At 34.2% G+C, this 24,531-nt stretch overlaps 1 protein-coding gene across 5 annotated transcripts in view; it reads left to right on the forward strand.

Annotated features, from left to right (window-relative positions):
- VPS13C (vacuolar protein sorting 13 homolog C) overlaps window positions 1–23,512 on the forward strand; it is a 189,961-nt gene extending 166,449 nt beyond the window's left edge. For 3 of the 5 annotated variants that reach the window (XM_036841777.1, XM_036841774.1, XM_036841775.1), the window contains 14 exons: window positions 61–172; window positions 291–404; window positions 2,356–2,495; window positions 4,436–4,517; window positions 5,489–5,602; window positions 7,237–7,312; window positions 7,731–7,894; window positions 9,119–9,164; window positions 10,756–10,879; window positions 11,401–11,515; window positions 16,320–16,408; window positions 19,775–19,898; window positions 21,234–21,317; window positions 21,627–23,512. In XM_036841777.1, coding sequence (XP_036697672.1) covers window positions 61–172; window positions 291–404; window positions 2,356–2,495; window positions 4,436–4,517; window positions 5,489–5,602; window positions 7,237–7,312; window positions 7,731–7,894; window positions 9,119–9,164; window positions 10,756–10,879; window positions 11,401–11,515; window positions 16,320–16,408; window positions 19,775–19,898; window positions 21,234–21,317; window positions 21,627–21,728 — 1,486 coding nt within the window. In that variant the 3' untranslated portion in view covers window positions 21,729–23,512. Of the gene's footprint in view, window positions 1–60; window positions 173–290; window positions 405–2,355; window positions 2,496–4,435; window positions 4,518–5,488; window positions 5,603–7,236; window positions 7,313–7,730; window positions 7,895–9,118; window positions 9,165–10,755; window positions 10,880–11,400; window positions 11,516–12,248; window positions 15,347–16,319; window positions 16,409–19,774; window positions 19,899–21,233; window positions 21,318–21,626 lie in introns of those variants that run through there. The other 2 variants (XM_036841778.1, XM_036841776.1) reach the window with 1 other exon arrangement.
- The last annotated feature ends 1,019 nt before the right edge of the window (window positions 23,513–24,531 follow it).

The following is a 24,531-nucleotide window of genomic DNA, read 5'->3' on the forward strand; positions in this document are numbered from 1 at the left end:
ATAGAAAGCCTTTTTCATCTTTAAAAAAACCTTTTCTACTTAAAAATTTTTTTTTCTTAGGTATTTTATGGTTCTCATTCAGGAAATGGCCTTAAAAGTTGATCAGGGGTTTCTAGGAGCTATTACTGCACTGTTTACCCCAACAGCTGACCCTGAAGCCGAAAGAAAATGGGTAATAATTTTTATTTCTTGGGAAAATTATAAAGTAAAAAAATTAAATCAACCATTCTTTGCACTAATTGTAGTAGGAAAAAAAATTAAAATAGAAATTCTTGATTAATTTTTTTCAGACAGAGTTAATCCAGGAAGACTCTGATGCTATAAACACAGAATTAGTGGAGACCTCAGTGACTGATACGTCCATTCTTAGTTTCTTTGAACATTTCCATATTTCTCCTATTAAGGTTTGTTATAATTACTATTTTGAAAATTTGACAGTATTGTAGAACTTTTAAAGGATCTGTGTACAAATGTGGGTTTTAATTTCTTGCACCAAGTATTTGGTGGGAATTTTGTTTGATTAATTGAAATAATTAAGACAGTTCTCTGACATATGTACAACCATAATTCCCACAGAGAAACCACCAGAGCATGCTTTCTAGTCTTGAATTAATAACCCCTTTCTTCAAGGAAAAAGCTGACAAAAGCATTTCTTAATTAAGCGAAGAAGTGCTCACCAATGTTTAATGTTTTGGTTGCACTTTGTAACTACTGTCACTGTCTGAATAGAAAGCTATAATGGGTTTCCTAACCAGAATGTGAAAACGCTAAAGTAGGTATTACACTGTTGATGCGGTGTTTTTCACCCTTCCAAAATTTGATTGTAACTAAGAGAGTGGAAAATTGGATACCTTTCACTTGCCTGATTTTGTACTTTATGAACCCATTTCCTTATCTCCTTTTGTTATTCTTTTTAGCTTTTATAGGGGAAGGTGACTGCTTAGAGAATTCACAAATGCTGTCAACCATGAAGCTCTAAACTTGTGTAATGGGCCAGATTTACAATTAAGTAACTCTTAAAATATTGATGATCCTTTACAGTCTCCAAAACTTTATAGCACATTATTTTTAGTTGCATTCACCAGTCCATTCAGCTAAATGAATAGATTTATAAAATGCAATTATTATTTTAAATTGATACATTAGTTTGGTGTTATCAGACATATCCATAGTGTTAGGTTTAAAATTGATATTGTTTTATGTGGTATTATGCATAACTTCTTTTCCATTATTAAATGAAAATCAGTTCTTTATGAGACTGAGCAGTACCTTCAACAAATTATTTACTGAAGGCCTGCTATCAAAGTTGCTGTGGAAGGTGTAAAATGACTTTATGGAGTTTATAATCTAGGGGGTATTAAAGATTGATGATTTACCTACACGTATTTTTAGGCGCACTGGGAATTGTGCCATGAAGTTGAATAATTAAGATCATGAACCATGGTCATTTTCTTATTCCATGGTGACTTTGCCCTGGAAAAAGCTGGATCTCTTTTCACCTAAGATTACCTTTCCTGGATCCCAGCAATCTGTGACTCTGAAGATGGGCAAAAGTCCACATCAGAGAAAAAAACTCAACAACCAGGCTTTCTTGGCTTTACCCTAAGTCCCCTCTGTTGAGCTCTCTGTTGATGAGGGAAAATGCCTAGAGAATGGCAGAATGAGAAGGGAGAGTTATCTGCTTTACTTACACACGTTGAATGACCTTACGCCTGTGTCTTCTGGTACTGTTGCCTTCTGGCACTGTTGCACTAATGATGATGCAGCGCAAAGTAGAAGAAGCTAAATGGGAATGTGAAAATCTCATGGTTAAGTACTGAGTTGAAGGGTCTGTGGAAGCTGAAAAACTTATTACTCTTTAAAAAATTTGTTTAGAACTTGCTAATTGTTGCCATAATTGTCATGTTCTTGTTACTTGTTATTATTGTATGATTATACCACAGTTGTTATTGTTAGTTGTTACCATAAGTTGTTTATCTTATTGGGTTAAAATAAATGATTGGCCATTATTTCAAGTGTTAGACTACTTGTGGGCCAGTTGACACATTTTTCTCCTTAAAATGATGATGCTATTTTTGCAAAGTGTTTTGGTCTCCTCCATATAAACACAATGGTATTTATAGGCTTTGAATAAAATTATAGTTCAATTTTTGGGACAAACTGATTTGTATTTTATCAAAAGGTAAATATGAGAATCAGAGCTGTTCAGTGTAATTTACTGAGTAACAAATAGTAATTTTCTTTAGGACTCTGATTGAAAGATACAACATTTGTTTGTATCTGGACGATCTGGCTTCTATGTATGTAAATATTTTTGTTTTTAGTTTCATTTATTGAACATTATTTTTCTTTTAGTTGCACTTGAGCTTGTCTTTGGGTTCTGGCGATGAAGGGTCAGACCAAGAAAACCAGGAAATGATTCCAATTCATTCTGTCAATCTGCTGTTGAAAAGCATAGGTGCTACTCTGACTGATGTGGATGACCTTATATTCAAGTAAGTTATGTTAAAGTGTATTGGGGAGGTTTTTGTATCAGGATGATGTTTCTGGATATTAATTCTCTCCATTTGTGCTAGAATGTTAGCTTAGGAAAATGATAATTCTTACTACTTACTCTTTTTATTTATTTATTTATTTATTTATGGCTGTGTTGGGTCTTCGTTTCTGTGCGAGGGCTTTCTCTAGTTGTGGCAAGCGGGGGCCACTCTTCATCGTGGTGCGCGGGCCTCTCATTATCGCGGCCTCTCTTGTTGCGGAGCACAGGCTCCAGACGCGCAGGCTCAGTAATTGTGGCTCACGGACCTAGTCGCTCTGCGGCGTGTGGGATCTTCCCAGACCAGGGCCCAAACCCGTGTCCCCTGCACTGGCAGGGAGATTCTCAACCACTGCGCCACCAGGGAAGCCCCTCTTACTACTTACTGTTGAATAATTTGGTCCCTTTCTAATTAAGCCCTTTAGGTATACTTATTTTACTCATAAAGATAAGGTAAAGAGTCTAATATCTTCTGCAGTTATCAGTATCTAGATAATACATGAATATAGTATAAACATTGAATTAGTTTAGTAGTATATTATAAATAGACCATGTTTTAAAAGGAATTATATTTAGAAGTATATAGCAACAGGATTAGATTTCAGTATAATTATATGGCAAAGTATAGATAATAGCTCCTTGCTACATTTAATATAAGAATATTTGTGTGTGCCAGACACATACAAATTCAATGAATGTTTATTGAATTGAATATTCAACAGTGGTACTGGAGAAAAAAATTCATTAATATTATTTTCACCTCACTTGTACACTATCAAATTTCATAGGAACTGAAGGCTTAAACATAAAATTCAAATAGAAAAACAAAGACTAAGGAAAAATAGAAGTTAATCGCTATCAAATCTCTGAATAAAAGGAAACCTTTCTATGTTTAAAAGCAATGGAAAAAATCCCAATGGAAAAATGCAAAATTGATTTGACTACATAAAAATTAAACTCTTACAACAAAATCAATGAAAACACTTAAAAAACAAAGGACTGGAAAAATATGACGACAAATATAACAAAAGATAATAATCTTAATTTTTAACCTAAAAGTTCCAATGCCATAGGTGCCAGAGGACAATGTTAGATAATTCACAAAAGGGAAGACACAGTGGCTAATAGATATTAGAAATGGTTAGCTTTATTATTTATCAAAGAATATATGCAAATTAAAACAAGTTATTAAAGCTTTCAAAATATGAGAAATCCTAGTACTAGAGAGGGGTGGATCTAAGAAATGGGCACTTTTTTTTTTTTTTTTTTTACTCTTTGTATCAGTGGAAAGGGATCTATTCAAGAGCCTTAAATGTTTTTGTAGTCTTTCACTCATTAATTATTTTGGGCGGGAATTTGGTCCAAAAAATAATCTTGAAATGCAACCAAAGTTATATTCAAGATACACATAGCAACATTAATTATTGTGTCAAAATTTTAAAATGTCTGACCGTGGAAGAATCGTTTGTTGTGACACGTTCACATATTGGAATGCTATGCATTATTAAAAATGGTTACATAGAATTTTGAAAACACAGAAGAATATTTATCCACAATGCTGAGTGTAAAAATGCATACAGAGTGTTTTAATATTTTTCAGTTGCACAGAAAAGAAAGAATTCAAAGTGGAAAATGAGAAGAAGAAAAAACTTTTAAAAAAATCCACTGTGTGGGGGGATTATGGTCAACTTTTTTAAACCTTTTTACTCTTTATGTGTTTATGAAAGATTTGCATGAGAATGCACTATTTTTATAGTAGTTTTGTTATCCTAATATTTAAGATCGCAAACAAATTATATGTACAAACCTAATTGTGAATTAGCAATGATTATCATTGAAATTTTAAGTCTCTTTTTTTTTTCAAAAAATAATCTTAGTACTTTTGACACTTTCTCCTCCCAGACTTGCTTATTATGAAATTCGATATCAGTTTTACAACAGAGATCAGCTCATGTGGAGTGTTGTTAGACATTACAGTGAACAGGTAATTTCCTATCATAGTAACTCATAAGGAATATACTTCATAAAATATCAAAACAGAACATTTGTATGTGATTGTACAGTGTGTGATGTTTACCTAATTTACTGCAGTTCTCAATCTCATTACTTAGTAGTTTTCTTGAATGATTAATTTCTATTTCTTTAGTTTTTCCCCACCCCCATATAAACTTTTTAAAAAAGTTTCCCTTAGTGTTTTTTCCCTTTGCAATTGTACATTTACCACTTTGGGAAAGAATAGTAACTTAGGAGCCAATACATTTTATTCCTTCAATGACTATAGTTTCTAAGCATAGTCTAGTAGAATTGCGAGGAAGCCAGGTTCCTCCCTTTGCCTGTTTCTCCATGGTTCGAGTTCTATGCACAGACATAGTAGTTGTTTTGGGGCACTAGGGTTCCATTGCTATACTGTGGAACTCCAGGGTGACATTCCTCTTTCCTTCCTCTGCTGGCAGGTCCTTTCTCTTATGGTGTATAGACATTATGTTTTTTACATGTTCAAATAAGGATATTTTTTCTTTTTTTTTTGTTTTTGTTTTTAACCCATCTAGTTCATAGAAATAGTGATAAGAACAAAAGTAAGTACCAGTTATTGAAATATATATTCATTTAATGTGCATGCTCAGCCATGCAAGGTCAGTATAATAGACCTCCCATTTTATAGATGAAAAGAGGAAGGCCTATAGAGACTAAGTGACTTGTCCAAGGTTACATAACTGCCAAATGGCAGACTTTGCCTCAAACCTTAGTTCTGTCTAATTTGAAAGACCCATGTAAAAGTATTAACATAACGCCTGGCACATAGTGAAAGATCAATTACTGGTCATAATGGTGGTTATTCTGCAGCACTTTCCTTTAACAAACTTAATTTAGTCAGTATCCCACTTTCTTACTGCATCATGATGTTGTTCCTTACAATAGTTGCAAAGGACTTCATTTATTTTTTTTTCCCTGTAGTTCTTGAAACAGATGTATGTCCTTGTATTGGGCTTAGATGTGCTTGGAAACCCATTTGGATTAATTAGAGGTCTGTCAGAAGGATTTGAAGCTTTATTCTATGAACCCTTCCAGGTATTGATCTTTTTTTTTTTAAACATCTTTATTGGAGTATAATTGCTTTACAGTGGTGTGTTAGTTTCTGCTTTATAACAAAGTGAATCAGTTATACATATACATATGTTCCCATATCTCCTCCCTCTTGCATCTCCCTCCCTCCCTATCCCACCCCTCTAGGTGGTCACAAAGCACCGAGCTGGTCTCCCTGTGCTATGCGGTTACTTCCCACTAGCTATCTATTTTACGTTTGGTAATGTATATATGTCCATGCCACTCTCTTACTTTGTCACAGCTTACCCTTTCCCCTCCCCATATCCTCAAGTCCATTCTCTAGTAGATTTGTGTCTTTATTCCCGTCTTGCCACTAGGTTCTTCATGACTTTTTTTTTTTTTCCCTTAGATTCCATATATATGTGTTAGCATACTGTATTTGTTTTTCTCTTTCTGACTTCACTCTGTATGACAGACTCTAACTCCATCCACCTCACTACAAATAACTCAATTTCGTTTCTTTTTATGGCTGAGTAATATTCCATGGTATATATGTGCCACATCTTCTTTATCCATTCATCCGATGATGGACACTTAGGTTGCTTCCATGTCCTGGCTATTGTAAATAGAGCTGCAATGAACATTTTGGTACATGACTCTTTTTGAATTATGGTTTTCTCAGGGTATATGCCCAGTAGTGGGATTGCTGGGTCGTGTGGTAGTTCTATTTTTAGTTTTTTAAGGAACCTCCATACTGTTCTCCATAGTGGCTGTATCAATTTACATTCCCACCAGCAGTGCAAGAGTGTTCCCTTTTCTCCACACCCTCTCCAGCATTTATTGTTTCTAGATTTTTTGATGATGGCCATTCTGATCTTTTATTTATTTTAAGTGTAGTATAGAAAAATGGATGTTCTATTTTTTGTGACAGGTAATTTGTATTTTAATTGTATCTGGGGACTGAATAATGTTCAAATAACAAATATATCAATTTTATATATTTTTTTAAATTACTAGAGATGACATTAAAAGATTGTTTTAGAATTAATTGAGCACTTCTAGTGTCTGGAAGACATCCCCACATTTTCTAGGATTTAATGTAGTTGTAAGGAAGAGTGCCTAGGTAGTTTGAGACCGATTTCAAGGCTGTTTCACCACTATGGAAAGGACTAATGGGGCATTAAAAGCTGACTTTGTTTCATAGTCAAGCTTTCCTCTAACCTGTTCTCCTCCATTTAAAGGATCCAGGAGCCTAGTGTGGTGAGGGTTTTAGAAGGACAAAGCAAAGAGAATAAATGGGGAGAACAAGAGAGCCCAAACTGTGTGGACTCTTAGTCTTGTTGTCAGTGTGGCTTGCTTTAGCAGTCAGATGGCACTTGGTCCTGGGAGGCCAACTTCAGATTGTGACTGAAGCCAGTGATTTACTCCTCTCCAATTTTTTTCATCTTAAAGGGCTTGCTGAGATCATGTGGGTTGAAAGTATCTTCAAACACAACAGGTATTCCATCAGTATTTGGGTTAGAAGGTGAAAACTGTCACCACACTGTTTATGTGTCTTTACAGATTCTGTATCTTCATGGAAACCCTGAAATACTAGATTCAAAGTCTTAAACTTATTTAAATTTTAAGTAGCAAACTTTTTTTTTTTTTCCGGCCAGGGTGCTGTTCAAGGCCCTGAAGAATTTGCTGAGGGGTTAGTAATTGGAGTAAGAAGTCTCTTTGGACACACAGTAGGTATGTATCACATATTTGTGTGTGTGTGCGTGTGTGTGTGTGTGTGTGTGTATACGTATTTTTAATTATAGTTATTATAAAATGCATTGTTTATGAAAAACAAATGATTATGTTTAATAAAAGAGGGATTAGTTTTATAATAATCCTTTTAAAAGATGTGCTCCCTTGTTCTTAAGTGGAAAATAATTTAACACTGACCTGCTGAGTTTTTTTTAATATGTCTTTGTTGTGTTGAATCAATGTACTTTAAATAGTTTTATTCCTCTTCTTGGTAAGTGGGAAATGGAAAAAATAAATGCATTTTTATATATGCGACAGAATTGTAAGCACCTGTTAGTTTAAAGCAGCCGCATGCTGTAAATTGTGGTAATGCTCTTTAAAGAAACAGTGTGACTTACTTCTCTTGACCTTTTGATAGGTGGTGCAGCAGGAGTGGTATCTCGAATCACTGGTTCTGTTGGAAAAGGTTTGGCAGCAATTACAATGGACAAAGAATATCAGCAAAAAAGAAGAGAAGAGATGGGTCGGCAGCCTAAAGATTTTGGTGACAGCCTGGCCAGAGGGGGAAAGGGCTTCTTGCGTGTAAGTCTCCTGCTGAATCTTCAAGAAATGCTTACTTTTATATACACTTTAGAATATGTACTGGTTGTTTGGCACTTGGAATACTGCTTGTGAGTAAAGGTCTGTCAGAGTAGCAGTAGTGATAAATTGTGGACTTTCTGTTTCCTTTTTTGTTCTCCTTCCCTTTATCACCATCAGATCTACCCCCCAGTTCCTGGACTTAGTTTGGCACTCGGCTGGAGTGAAAACTGTAATGATGGCAGGTTAGCACTAGTGGGGAGGGGGCAGGTAGAGCGGAGGAATGTGGAGGTAACTGGAGGGGGGAGGAATTCTTCAGGTCATCATCAGTCGACCATTTCTATGGAAGGGAGGCATACATGCTACAGGTTATAAACCAGGAACTACCTTTCACTACTTTTTAGGTACAGGTATTATAAATTATATATGAATACTGTTTAATTATACAGGTAATATATGACTGTCCTCCTTATAGGTAATAATAAGAACTTACGAGTTCTTTTTTTAAACGAGTAATGGAAACATAGGTAAGGCTATGAAGTACTCTTTGATTACCCCTCACCTCTTCTGAGAGGTATCTAATCTTTTCAATATAGTATATATCCTTCAGTTCCTTTTCTGTGTGCTTATATAATATGCAGGTATTTTTAGTTACTACCGTTACTTGACAGTTATTTAAAGAATGTACAAACATTATTTTTTAAATTTTGGAAATAATTCAGGAGACTGTAACTGCTGTGTTTGTGCCAGTGATTTGTAATATTTTGTGTATTGTCTCCTCTAAAGTGCTTTACTTGTCAGGATATTTGCTGTCCTTCAGAGGTCCCTTCATTTTCAGTTTTCCATACTTTCACTAGATTATAGAGTAACCTCATTAGAACTTATAATTAGATGTATAATTTTCTCAGCTTACTCATTTACTGATATGGATGGAAACTGAGACTTAAAGAGATTGTATCAACTGCTGATTGGTGTCAGAGTCAGACGTAGAAAATTTTCACCTGCTCTACTCCTCTGTCTATTTTAAAGTTCTACAAAGTGCTCCGTTTAAAATTTGCTATGATGTAATATTTTAAAAATCATAGTGCTCACTTATATGTGCATGTTGTTCTCTGTGAAGTCCTCATTTAAAAAAGTTATTTCTAGTATGTCTGTAGAGACCTCTAGTGGTTGGTTTAAAATTAAGCACCTTCCTTTCGGGCTTGACTTGATTGGTTTCTCTCTCAGGGAGTCGTTGGTGGAGTGACTGGAATAATAACAAAGCCAGTGGAAGGTAGGTTGAGAACGTTTCCTTCCTGTACAGAGTCTGAGGAGTTGATACATGGTAAATTGTTGTTTAATGAGCGTAACTTTCCTCAGGATGTGAAGAGGTTAAGTAGTAGACTGTGTCTCAGACTTTGGATGCTGTTTTTAACAGGGCCATAGTTAGACTAGAGTCCCTTGGGCCATCAATAGCTGTTGACTCTTTTTTTTTATCCTATTAAAAAAAAAACACATTACTTTATTCAGTACAGTCCCTATCAAAATCCCAGTTAGGTTTTTTGCAGAAATTGACAAACTGATTCTAAAATTTATATAGGAATTCAGGGGAACCCCGAATAGCCAAAACAATCTGGAAGAAAAGAAAGAAGTTGGAGGACTTACACTGTCCAATTTTAAAACTTACTATAAAGTTAAAGTAGCTAAGACAGGTGGTGCTGGCGTACAGGTACACATATAGATCAATGGAATAGAATTCAGATTCCAGAAATACATCCTTACTTTTATGGTAGATTGATTTTTGACAGGGGTGCCAAGATAATTCCATAGAGAAAGAATAGCCTTTTCAACAAATGGTGCTGGGACAACTGAATATAAACATAGAGTTTATATATGTGATCCCACTCTTAGGTATATACCCAAGGGAATTAAAAAGCTATGTTCGCTTTAAAAACTTGTATATAAATGTTTATAGAAGCATTATTCATAATAGCTAGAATGTAATAACAACCCAAATGTCCATCATCTAATGCATGGATAAACAAAATGTGGTATATCCTTACAAATAACTTATTATGCAGTTACAAAAAGAAATCAAGTATTGATATAAGTACAAGATGGATGAACCTTGAAAGCGTGATTCTAAGTGAAAAAAGCCAGTCACAAAAGACCACATATTGTATGATTCCATTTGTAGGAAATGACCAGAATAGACAAATCCATACAGATAGAAAGTAGGTTAGTGGTTGCCTAGGTCTGCAGGGTAGGGAGGAAGGAGGTAAATTGCATAGGATTGAGAAGAGGGTTTAGGGGGAAATGATGGGGGATGATTGCTAATAGGCATGGGGTTTCTTTTTGAGATAATAACAGATTTTGTAAAATTCATTATGGTGATAGTTGCACAACTCTGAATATACTATAAAAAACATTTAACCTGTATACTTTAATGGGTGAATTATATAGTATTTGAATTATATTTTAATAAAGTTCTTATATTTTTTTAAAAAGTGCACTGCTTGAAAAATCTCCTGATTGTTGGCCAAAAAAAACCACAATATTTTCTGGTCAGTTCTTAGATCTTCCAGTCATAGGTACTGACTAGACTCCTGGATCAGTAGTTGTAAAATTTGAGTGTGCCTTGGGGTTACCTTGGGGACTTAAAGCACAGATTACTGGCTGGGAGTGGAGGCTAATAATTTGCATTTTTAACACACTTTGAAAACTGCTGTTGTATCACATGTTAGGATTAAATTCAACTTCTTTAGAAAGTCAAATTCTAGGAACTTCCTGGGTAAAACAGTTCAGTATTTGACTTAGGCTTTTGTTGAGTTCAAAGTTGCTTATTTTAAAATCTCTTTTCTTTCATTGTCTTTGGTTTTATGAAGGTGCCAAAAAGGAAGGAGCTGCTGGATTCTTTAAAGGAATTGGAAAAGGGCTTGTGGGTGCGGTGGCTCGTCCAACTGGTGGAATAATAGATATGGCCAGCAGCACCTTCCAAGGAATTCAGAGGTAATTAAGTGCACACTGTGTGCAAGCTATGTGTCTGTGTGCAAATTGTTGCTAGGAATACATAAGTAGGTTAAATACTCTGCCTGTGCGTGAGGACCTTAAAGTCTAATTGAAAGCTCTGACAGGTTCACAAGGTAGAGTGCCCCCAGAAAGGAATAAGAAGAGATGTTTTTTTATAGCCAGTTTCTCTTTTATTCAACAAGTGTTTATTGGTCCCTACTATATGCCAGGCAGTGTGCTAGACACCACAGATACAACGAGTGGATGGCCTACTCCCTGCCTTTATTATTTTGACATTTTCTTTTCTTTAAGAAAAGGTGGGGGAACTTGGAGTCAAACCTACTTGGTTTTAATACTTGTCACATTATTTTGGGCAAGTTATTTAAAATTACTCTGTGTTTATCAAATATTGATATACTGTGTTACGTAGTACAGTGTTTAATCAACACATATATATTTGTATTATTTTGAAAGTTTCTCACATGTTTTCTCATATGTACTTACTCTGCTGCCTTACACAGGGTGGCAGAATCAACTGAGGAAGTGACCAGGCTCCGTTCCCCTCGCCTGATCCATGAGGACGGCATCATTCGCCCTTATGACAGACAGGAATCTGAGGGCTATGATTTATTTGAGGTATAAATTCTATTCTTCATGGTCATGAGTGAAATTTAATTTTAAAGATTTCTAGGATCAGGATTTCATGGGTGGTTCCTAAAGTTCCTGATTCATGAACTTCTTTAAAGATGACACAGGGAACAATGGTAGGGTAGAATTTGATTATTTATTTGTTTTATTATATTAGCATAATGTATTAAATGGGAGTAACTCATCATTTTTTTTCTGCACAGGATCAAAGCTTTTTAGTGCAGAAAGGATAATCTTAAAAGAAGTCATAAGCTTTATTACTATTTGTATGTTAGCTCCTTTAGTTTACGTTGTTAACTTTGGTCTCCTGCTTTGTAGCTAAGTATTGGAATTTCACTGCTTCCTTTTCTCCCAACCAAATTAATTTATTTGGACTATATTGTAAATCTAGATTTATTCAGGTAAACAGAAGCTGGAGGAGAGAAAAAAAGATTATTATGTACAATTTAATCTTTTTAAACCTTAAAAACTTTTTTAAGGATTTTTTTGGCTTTTATTTTAGTTTTAATTTTACTGTATTTAAATAATACACACATATGTAAATTGCTATTCTCCCATGACTAGCTTTCCTCCAAAATAAAATTAGTCATATTTTCCTACTTTGACTTTAAAATAAAATGACTCTTCATTTTTCTTAGACTTTGACTTTTATAGTATGTGATTATATTTTATCTTTCTGCATGCTTCTAACTTTATTTTCTTTCTTTTTCTGCCTACACAGCAAGAACTGGAAATACAGGACTAAATGTTTTCTATACTGCTACTTGATTTCATCCTTAAAAATCAAAACCAACTGTGGTATTAATTGACTGTCCTGGTTTATTTAGAGTGAGAGTCCATTAAAATGAAGTTTTCTTTACATTTCTCACCTCTATCTGAACTTTTTATTGTAGTGGCTTGACTACAGATAAAAATTGTGATATTCCTGGTAATACTGTACAGGAATAAGAGGTCAATATAAAAGATGAAAGGATATAGGAAATCAACTCTCTTTTACACTTAGTTGGAGGAACACTTTATTGAACTCACAAGTGGATACTTTTACTATCATTTTTAGAATTTCATCTTTTCTTACGGTATTCATGTGCATTTCTGGTAAAGTTGGGAAAAAGAACAATTCTTATGTTCAGTCTATTATGCGTTCTTTATGTATGTGAGTCCTGCTGATAGATTACATAACTATTATATGTTTCACAAATCACCTAAATTTACTCAAGTTGCAGAACTATTGACTGGGGCATATATTTTAAGAAATGAAGTATCAGTTGCTCTGGGTCTGTCCTTAGACCTCAAATAAGAGTTGGCACATGAATTTTCAGAATATGTTTCCTTAATCTCTTTTTCTTTTTTTAACTCCTTGGTACTCTTGCTAGATAAGTGGCAATCATTTTCTAATTATGTTATATATATTCCTAGCCTTTTGTATTTATACCTTTTAAAAATTGTCTCCTTATTGGTTATGCTTATTTGACAATTACTAGTTTTAATTAATGTAAATAGAAGTTGAACATGTATTTAAGCAGCTTACTTATGTGGCTTTTGGACTTATAGATGTCTTTATTTTTAAAAACCAACCACTTTTGCTTTTAAATCCTGCAAGAGGATTCATTATCCTAATGAGAACAAAAAAAATTATAAACTATCATTTTGAAATTAGTGGCCCCATAGTTAATTTCAATATAAGTTATATTTTGTTTTTTCTTTTTTATAAATGATAGAAATGTTTGATTTAGCAGTGTCTTATCTAGCAACTTTCATGCTTCCTCCCAAAAGTGAAAGTATAAACTTAGGTTTAATGTGTTGTAACATGTAAAGAGAATGAAGCCATTAACATACAACTGTTCAGTTGGATTATATATTTTTTAAATGATAGTTATCAAAAGAATAAATTGAATCCTTCATATTTAAAACAAGGACTCTTTAAAGAAGAAAGAATGACCTTCAAAGACTAGCCTAAAACTATAGCTGACAGACTTTTCTTGTGCCTGAATAATTGAGGGTTGGCAAAAATGTTGCCTCACGTACAGTTTCTGTGAGAATCAAGCACAGTAACTAATTCAAGATTCTGTCTTAAATCATCACTAATAATTATTCTTCCTTCTTAGGTAAAAGTAATGATTTTTAATTTTCCTGGATATATTACAATTTTAATGGGACTTCGGAAGATCTTATAACTTGTTAAAATTTTTTTCTTTATTGTTTACTTTTTGATTGTTTAGCTCTTTATGTTATTCTTTTCCTCATGATTTCCCTTTTTACAACTGCATGTCAGTAAGCACAAAACTTCAAGAAACTTTATTATTTTAGCTAAATATAGTCATCTTATCTGATTTAGTAGTTTTTGTTAAGATATGAGAACTGGAAGAAATAGAATGATTGTACATTAAGAACAGAACTTGGTAACTTTTTTCCATGGGTAGCAAGGGTAGGCATGGATAATTAAGAAATTTAGGCTGTTTCATCCCTTGCCCATTTTGCTGTGATCAGTTAGTTGGGTACAAAGTATTTGATAATCTAGACTGTGTTGGATATACAGAAGAAAGGAGACTTCTGTCCTTAAGGGACCTAGTATGACAAAATGTGTAAATATTAAAGAGCATTTGAGCATAAAATTATGTCCTCCTAGTGCTTATTGTAATGTGGGTACATTCTAAATAATTTATTTGGGAATCTTTTGATTTACCCCATTTTCTTTTTCTCCTGAGTATTGCTCTGTATTCTTTAATTTAATACTGAGCTTTGAAAGTTACTGAATTATATACTATGTTTTCATAGGATATACTCTTCTACTTATCCTCTGTTCTCCTAGGATAATTATCATGACACACACATACATACATATATATTTATATATATATATATATATATATATATATATGGCCAGTTTTTATTTAATATTCATCTTGATTCACATAGTTATGATTATGTAATATTTAAAATGGTGTTCCTTGCTTTTTTGTTTTAATTATATTTTTTCATGTTCTTAGAAATGCTTCATTCTTAATTCTTGCATTACTGTCTGTCGAGGTAAATTTACCTCATATATTTGACCATTCCCAGTTCTTGACATTAAAGTTGTTTCTGTTATTTTACTAACGGTAAGAATGCTGTGATAAACATCATTAAACGTAATGCTTTTTCATATCTTGTATTATTTCCTTAGAATTTACTTGAAAAAATTGAATGGTTTTGCTAAATATTATAAATTCTTCAAGTTGCATTTTGGGAAGGGAGAGTAAATATTTTATAAACTAATCTGCCACAAAGACTGAATCTCAGAGTGTAGTGGGTTTTAGAAGTGCTGGAAACCAGGTTTCTATAATGTATTATGGTGATAAATTTACTTTAAAAGCTTCAGTTTTTTTAAAGTGTAAAACCTGATAACTAATGAAAATGCATACAAGATGGAAAGTGGGTAGTATTTCTTGTACATTTCATCTCAAATCTAAATATTTTAACATATTTAAATTTCAAAGCTGAAAATAAAAGCACTAAATTGTTATATTCATTTCCCATATTCTCTTTAAAGGAATTAAGGTATAAATGTTAAAAGATTTTAGCTAATTCACACAGGGAAGATGTGAAACAAGTGACTATTAAACTCCACTTCTCTCTGAGACTCATTCCGAGGTTGAGACCCCATTCTCTGGGGATTCATCTTACTGTTCATGGCTTTTTGTAATTGTCAAGGAATGACTGGGAACCAAGGATCTTTAAAAAAACTATGTATTTTAGTATTGAAATAATAACAAGTGTGCTTTCTCTGCTTGTGATTATTATTATTGATTATATTCTCCTTTTGATAATATTGATGTTGTAGTCTTGGTTATAAAATGTTAATATCTTATAAGTATGTTTATGTTTTATATTTTCATATATATTATCTCATCTGATTTTTAATTATTATATATAATATCAATAATATTTCATTAGCATTAATTATAAAAATAACTTTATTAATTTTAATGTGTGTTGACTAAAGTCACAATAATTTTGAGATAGTTAAAAAATAAATGTATTTTAATGTGCTACTATTTATACTTGAATTATTTTATGCTTGTAATTGTCTTTAGTACTAAATTGTGCCGGCTATTTGAAATCTTAGAAATTCTTCATGTTTGTGTTAAGATTGTCATTAAATTTTCTTTTCTGCCAGGAATATAATTCAATACACGCTTGTACTTCTCATGCATGTTTAATGTATAAGACCAAATATTCAAAAATATTAAATGTCAGTTATCTTGGAATTTTATTATGTGTATATCTACCTCTCTGTAAATCAGTAGTTCGTAACCTTTGAGAAGGATCACAGACCCCTTTTAAAAATCTGATGAAAAGTATGAACTGTCCTCTGAAAAAAGTTCAGAAATACATTTTCAAAATTTTATATTCTTTTATGGTAGTTCATAGACCTCCCAAAGTCCTTCCATGGACCCCAGGGTAAAGACCCCTGTAATGTTAATGTCCAGCTTTAGTATAGGTTCATATTAATGAAAATGTCTGATTATTTCTGGTAAATATTCAAAAGCTTCTGAGTTATGCAACAAGATGTATTTTATTAGAAGATCACTTAGTAAGTGTTTAATACTTATTTGTCTTTTAAGGCACAGTGAAAGTTAATTTACACTATGAATATTTTTCTAGCTTCGCGTGCCAATCTATAGAATTGTGCTTTTGGTTTTAATAATTTTTTCCTAACTGGCACTGTTATTATGATTAGCTAATATAGAGTATTGGAAGTACTATTTAGATGCATGTACAACCCAAATCTTGAGTCTTCTTTTCTTTTCAGAATCATATCAAAAAGTTAGAAGGAGAGACTTACCGATACCACTGTGTTATTCTGGGAAGGAAGAAGACAAGCCTTATGGTTACAAATAGGTATTGACTTCAAGTGACATTTTTTAAAATGCTAACTATATAGATTATAAGAATTTTGGAGATTAAAATGGCAGAGGATTTAGATAACTATGCTTCAACTGCAAAATGTTCATTGTCATACAGTCATGGAAATACAGATCTGGATAGGTCCTTCGAGATCATCTATTCTGATCCTCTCATTTTGGAGATGCTGAAACTGAGACTTAGCATGGTTTAGGGGCTTAACCAAGTTATACAACTTCTGAGAGACGGAGTCTAGAATAGACTTTATAAGTGCAGTAGTGATACCTTTATATGTGAATTATAAATCCAGTTATGGAGGGTGAATTCATGAATCACTTTTTCTCACTAGGTTTTATTTTGGATGATTAGCATACCTTTTAAAAGGATGGTATTATTTCTTTGTGTTCCAGTTTTTTCTAAGTATTTTGGGAGTGGTAGATAATTTTTCCCAGTAAAAGAGCTTGGACTAAACTACTAAGTTTATTTTCCTGAGATTTACCTTACATCACTTATTCTAATTATAGGTTAATAATTTTCAAAACATTCTAAGTTATGTATTTTGTAGGACTAAGGCAAAGCACTTACAGTAGGTAACATCTGCATTAGATTCCTTACTATTGCACGTAAATATATTTAGGTGGCAAGGAGAGAAAGGAAAGCATTAGGATTCAGGCTTAAACCTACAAGCTGTTTCTAAGAGAGAGTTAACTAGTCTTCTGATTTGCCCATTAATTAAGAAGTAAAATACTCACAAAACAATCTAAAAAGTAGTTTTTATGGTTTTTATACTTTCTATGTAATTCAGCACTAAGCAGTGGAAATCAGTGGGTTTTTTTGTGTGGTTTTTTTTTTTTTGGTAATATGTAATACTTCAGTATTTGTTTGATTTAGGCATTTGGTAGGAATATTAATGTGTACATTATACATCTGTTTTTCTTCAAGTAAATTGAAAAATCATAGTAATTTGAAATCTAATCCCTTATAGAGCTTTTCAGGAGGCAATTAGAAAAATAATATTCCTGACCAGTGCAATGACAGTCTCCCTTAGATATGAGTGGATAGCCTTAAGAGACCAGGGTTGGGTGACTGAATATGGAAGAGAAGGGAATACAAGATGAGTGTGCTGGGTTTTGGCTTGAGTACCATTTACAGTAATTTGAGGGAAAAGATGATGATTTTGTTTCTGTTTTGAGCTTAATGAGTTTGACATAGCTTTGAGATATCAAAGTAGAGGTGCCTCAGTAGTCAAGGAGACATATAGATACAGGTATAAGTGTAGATAATTGGAGTTTGGGTAAAGATCTGGAGTTGAGATCTAAGAAACCATCCTGAGAGAATATGTTAAACAGAAGAAGACCAAGATTTGCACTCTGGCAAACATGGTGCAGGAGGAAGAAAGTGAAGGAGATTGAAGGTGGCAGGAGAACAATAATATTGTTCAAGAGTACGATGGTCAAGAGTAGAGTTTTAAGACAATCAGAATGGTGAATTGCATTTGATGCAGTGATTTGTAATAGTTATCTTTAACTCTTGGCTCTATCATCTGATTCTCTACTAGGCAGGAGGTGGGGGGTGAAGTCCACTTCCTAGAGACTGTTTGGAATGTGTAGGGGTGTTGGAGGTTGTCGAAATGATTAGAGGCCCTGCAGGCGCCTAATAGCCTGGGGCCAAGGATGGTGTACTTCCTGTGGTGCACAACACAGTCCCGCAATTTCAGTAGCATCTGTGCTGAAAAATATAGTGCCAGGGATCTGTATCAGTCCTCACCCCATTGGTCACCAAGTTCATTCAACTCTACCTTATAAACATCTAGAATCTAGCTCTTTCTTCTTCTCACAGCCAAAGTCAAAATTTCCTAAAAGCCTCCCCCACCCCCGACCCCTGCAAAAAAAACCAAAAAACAAAAATCCTTCAAGATCTGGCGCTAAGCTAATTTTCTCACCTCTGTATATATCCAGTAGTCCAGCTACAGACCTCCACATTCCTCAGATAAATCTTCCCTTTTTTTTTTTTAGTAATATATTTTAAACATTTTTAAAATGAATTAATTAATTTTATTTATTTGTTTTTGGCTGCATTGGGTCTTCATTGCTGCACGCAGGCTTTCTCTAGTTGTGGCGAGCAGGGGCTACTTTTCATTGCGGTGCGCGGGATTCTCATCGCGGTGGCTTCTCTTGTTGTGGAGTGCGGACTCTAGGCACACAGGCTCAGTAGTTGTGGCTCACAGGCTCTAGAGTGCAGGCTCAGTAGTTGTGGCGCACAGGCTTAGTTGCTCCGCAGCATGTGGGATCTTCCCAGACCAGACCTCTAACCCATGTCCTCTGCATTGGCAGGCGGATTCTTAACCACTGTGCCACCAAGGCAGTCCCAAATCTTCCCTTTTTTGTACTCCTGTATATGTTAATGCACTGTTTCCTTTGTCTAGAGTATAATTCCCCTTTCCTACCTAGAGAACTTCTTCCTTTCAAGAATCAGCTCTTAACGCTACCTACTTTATCACCACGGTCAGTCCCTCTCTCCCGTGTGCCGAAAGAATTTTCTACACACTCTGCTCTTGTTCTTATCTAACTGTGCTGTAGCATTTATTTGCAGGTTTATTTCCCCTTATAGCCTATGGGTACCTCTCAAGCAGAAACCCTGTCTTCTTTGTTTCTCCAGCACCATAGACATTTGTAGAATAAACAGTTCTACTTTCCTAGTTTTGCTTTCTGTAACAGAAACTTTAGAATCAAGTATAGTTATATCAGTAACAAATCTGAATCACACACTGGGAAATCAATGTGGATGCCCTTTAAGGATTCTGTGAATTTTTTTTAATTGCTGTTGAGTAAAATGGGATGCTCGCTCTGTGATATAGTACATCAGTATTAAAGTGTTCAAACCTGATATTTATTAGTAGGCCTAACGTGAATCTTTGCTGACATTTGAGGTTTGTGACATTTCTTTCTTGATTAGAAGGCATATGTGATTGACAGTAAAAAGCAATTAATAATTTTCCAAGTAAAACGTTTTCAGAGGCTTCTGCCTTTATTGCTTCCCAGATGAGAGTATAGCCTGTTCCTTATGTGTTTTAAAGAGAATGATTTCAGTTTTCTGGTCAGTTAAAAAAAAAAAAAGACACTTTTCTGAATTTTGCAAGATCGGCAGAAGGGGAATTTTTGAAGGTCTGCTTTGTTACTTGTGCCATGTTTGCTCTTTATTTGACAGTTACCTTTTTTTTTTTTAAATGTGAAGCATACATTTTTTAGTGTGCCAGGTTATAATGCTTACTGAGCAAGTAATTCCGTCCAGCAGAGTGAAATATTAGAATAATTAACTGTCTTTATCACTACCTGTATGTTTTTGTTTCCTTTTGCAAAATAGGCGAGTGTTGTGTATAAAGGAAGTTGAAATCCTAGGCCATGTGTCCGTAGACTGGCAATATCCATTTGAAGATTTTGTACAGTCTCCTATTGTTGATGGAAATCTGCTCAAAATTTCAGTTGAGGTAAGAAAACATGAATCACATCTTTAGAGCCAGGAATTTGTTAAATGAATGGAAACCAGTGCTTTCTGACTCTGTTTTATAGTTAACTGAATAAAATGTTTGAAGTATTATTATTATTATATGCGGAAAAGTAAGGAAAGATGTAATCTATTTGTGTTCTGTACTTTAGTTTCTGACAGCCCTTGATTGCATTGAGTGAAATAATAAATTCGTTCACTGAAAGAATTAGGTTTCTTTTTGGTAGAATAAAGCGTTATTGAGTAGAAGGGTTTTTTTTTAACTTCATGTGGATACTATTTTGCTATAATCTTAGATACTTCTGGAAAGATTCCCCATTTTAGGCTTTTAGGAGATTATTATAAATATTATGTCTAAAACACTCACATTTAATAATATTTGACATTTATAGAAAGCTAATGCATTTTAAGTATGTAATAATGCTTTCATGTCTTTCCTCTACATTTTCTATGGAAAAACTTTTTAATTATATAGCAAGTAATTAGCAAAAATGATACCCCATCTTTTGCTTAGTTCGTAGACTCACTTTACTTTGAAATGTATAATTTTTATTATATATGATATAAATTTATTTTCACCCCTTTAAAAAAAACTAGAAATTACTATTCCAAAGATGGTAATTTCTATATTTTTTCCTAAACAGTAATTGTTATCTCTATTCCTGAAACTATCTGAAAAATATTTATCATAAAATTCAATAGTTAGAGATGTAAGTACTATTATCCTTTAATTTACATTTACTTTCTTTTCATAGAAGTTTACAAGTAAAAGAAACTACCGTGAAACCATTCCATTTTGTATTTTAGCCTTACCTCATTGTAGAGTTTCAAAATTTAAATGTCTTGGTATATGAAACATAGTTTTTAGACTAGGAAAGATTGTGTCACTATGCATGTATATTACAGTTTCCTCAGTTATCACTTTTCTTTCACATCAGTGGTGAGAATTGACTCAGTGCATTTTACATTATATAAGAATTTTATCTATCGGCCAAGGAAATGAAGGAAGGGTTTTTTGATTTGTCAGATGTGATGAGTTATCAAGTGGTATTTCTGTAGGCTATTTATCATTGCCTGCAGAAAGCCATCATTTTATGCAGATAGATAGATACTCATCCAATTTCATAAATTCTAACAACTCACATATGGAACCACTATCCTTGTACCAAAATGATTTATTTCTTATCATACCGAATATGTGTATTTGGTTCGTCTAGTGATTATAAAATAGAGTGACGTTTAAGCACTCAATTAAAGGTTATGATTTTTTTTCTTCCCCATAATAATTTCTTTTCTGTCATTGTTTCTTTTGAAACAGAAACAAGGTCTGTTCCAAAAAAGAGACAGTGCCAGTCAAGGCTATGTTCAGAAAATTTACCTGAAGGATGTCACCACAGCAGAGGTAAACGATTTATTTTAAAGAATGCCCTCTCAGTGTTTTCACTGCAAGTTGAAATAAAAATGTTATAATTAACAATACTTATTACTTTTCCCAAAAGATCAACTAGTTACAGCTTTGGATGGATATATATGCTTAAAATAATATGTTGTGGGTTTAACAGGGCAGAAGGGTCTTAGCATGACGTGTATTAACTGTGTATTCTTGTCTTTGGACCTGTGTGGAGAGCTCATACTCTTGGTTTTGTACCTTTCTCCACCACGTGAGCCTGTACTGGTCTTTACCATTCATGGTAAATATTTTGTTTTCCAGAGAGCATGTTGTGCCATTGAGGATGCACGGTCAATGAGATACCAGCAAAAATTGATGAAGCAATCATCACTGAAACTTCCCAGGCCCCAAATACCATCTTAATCACAGATCCCAGGGGGCTGCTGCTGGGAGAAAAACCAATCACAGTCTTGTCTGTAAACCACTCTTCTTCAAGGAAGCCTTTAGTTTTGGAATTTTTTTCTAGAGTAGTTAGTTTTGGATTTTCCATTTTCCCCCCTTAGTTTTGGCTCTAATTTTGTAGCTGTGTGTATGACAGCAGTCCACTTCCACACTGCCACCTGGATGGGTCAGACCCTTAAAGAAATACTACTTTAAACTCAGAGTGAAATTTCCATTAAAATTGTGAAACAAAGGGTAATAAGCTTGTTTTTAATTAAAGTCCTTACTGAAAAATAAGAAAGGAGCTTAGAATGACTAGTGTTCTGTGAGAGCTTTTTTGGACAGGTCTTTGAACAAATGTATATTTTGTTCAATAATTGAACTGATACAACATTTTTGGTAAACCAGGTGATTGACTTAAGAAAAACCACTAAAGGGAGACATGACATGTTTCCTATTTTCTTTTCATGAAAGCATTATTTTCTCCTAATAAAAACATGTTTTGATTTGGCGCTGATTTTTCCTCCTTGCACTGTAATATAAAGACAAATGGAAAATCAAACCTTAAAATATCTATACTCTGTTCTCTAGAAGTTTTAGAAATTATTTACATGCTCTTTCAAGATGAACTTATATGGCATGATTAATGTGCTGATGCATGAAAATATTGCACTTTAAGTTTTTCAAGAGTCAGAAACATGAAAAAAAATGAATATTTTTATATTTCCAGAACTTGTTTTTTATAAGTTGATTTTTTAAGGGCATCATAATTAACACTTAATTTTAATGCATACGTAGAAATGTATTTTAAATGCTTAGTAGGAATAATGAAAAAGCTCTAGCTGCTTTATATATAAATAAAGTAAGGCATCTAACAACATTGTGGAAAATCATTGGTAGATGTATCCTTTGAGCGAGCAGGCCTGTAGGAATCAGCTCCGTACACTCTCATTTTTGTTCTTTCTGCATCTCATTTGTGCTGGTCAGAGATGCACTGCCTATTAAAGCTTTTTAAAAAATGCTCAAAAGTACTTAATTTCCTTGGATGAATCTTTAAATTTACTCATGGTTTTTAACATGGCATTTACTTCAAATCACTGAATTAATGATGAAATGAAGTTGTGCACAAACTTGGTTTGCTCTGTTTTTGTTGATATGTGTGGTAATGTTTCTGCTATCCTTATTCATGTTTTTTAGGACTGGCCTTACAACTTTAAAAAATTTTCCTAGTTATAAATTTACTGTAGACTCCAAAAACGAAGGGTATAATAACTAATGCCCTAAATATTTGATATGTTATGGCGGTCTTTGCCTTTTCAACATCACTTTTTTTTCCTGTCAAGGAAAGTATTATATTCAGAACTTCTAGCTTTAAGCAGAATTTCTGTTAATTACAGTTTATTCAAGTGTACTAATATTTTGTGTCTTTTAAAACTGACTTAATCAGGAATTTGAGGTATCTGATTATATCTTTCATATGAATCACAGCTATTGACAATATCCTAAATATTTAAGTAATTATATTGTACTGATGGCATGTACAAAACATTGAACTAAGAAAAATTAGTTTATAGAAACCCATAAATTCATCATCTCAGTTGGCTCAGAAATAAACTTCCAAATATTTGTACCATTTTCATTTGATTTAATCCCCTGGGACAGAAGTAATTCATTAGTAAAGTGCAATAATGTCTATTGTGTTTTTTAAAATGCTTTGAGAGTCAACTGCTTGCATATGAGAGAAATAAAACATTTGGTGTATTGTTTACAGGTGTGAAAACTTTGTGGGTTTATGCTACATACTCAATAATACCTGCTTTTACTTTTTGTGAGAAGTTAGATTAATAGTTACGGAGAGCTTTTTCAAAAATTTTATTGAAGTATAGTTGATTTACAATGTTGTGTTAATTTCTGCTGTACATCAAAGTGACTCTGTTATACACATATACGTATGTATGTGTGTGTATATATATATTCTTTTTTGTATTCTTTTCCACTATGGTTTGTCACAGGATATTGAATTTAGTTCCCGAGAGCTTTAAAAGGTGCTAGGCAGGGGCTTCCCTGGTGGCGCAGTGGTTAAGAATCCTCCTACCAATGCAGGGGACACTGGTTCAATCCCTGGTCCAGGAAGATCCCACATGCCACAGAGCAGCTAAGCCTGTGTGCCACAACTACTGAGCCTGCGTTCTAGAGCCCGCGAGCCACAACTACTGAGCCCGCGTGCCACAACTAATGAAGCCTGTGCGCCTAGAGCCCATGTTCCGCAACAAGAGAAGCCACCACAATGAGAAGCCTGTGCACGATAGTGAAGAGTAGCCCCTGCTCATGCACAACTAGAGAAAGCCCGCGCACAGCAATGAAGACCCAACGCAGCCAAAAATAAATTAAAATTTAAAAAAAGATGCTAGGCAGGAAAAGGTTTTTCCTGGGGGTGTGGAGCCCCTTTGTCACACTGGAGACCAGTGGCACAGATCTTCAATGCTGAGAGAATACAGAGAACAGATGTGACCAGCTGCCACACTTTGAATTTGTGGCCCCACTTGTCATGTCTTCCATGCTTTCTATCAGTCGCTGACTGTGGGTGGCAAGGATGCTGGGCAGGCCCACCCCTGGGAGACAGGGAGCTCCTCTGACAGCCGACTTCGGCTTGAAGACTCCTCAGTGGCCTCGCAGAACCTTTCTTAGACTGCACGGCAGTTTGGGGGGCTTCCACCCCATCTGTCTCTGTCTCTCTGTTTTTTTGTCTCCCGCCCTCCACCCCCTCACACTGGGAACTCAGACT

Source organism: Balaenoptera musculus, chromosome 2, assembly GCF_009873245.2.
Source record: "Balaenoptera musculus isolate JJ_BM4_2016_0621 chromosome 2, mBalMus1.pri.v3, whole genome shotgun sequence".
NCBI classification, from domain to species: domain Eukaryota; kingdom Metazoa; phylum Chordata; class Mammalia; order Artiodactyla; family Balaenopteridae; genus Balaenoptera; species Balaenoptera musculus.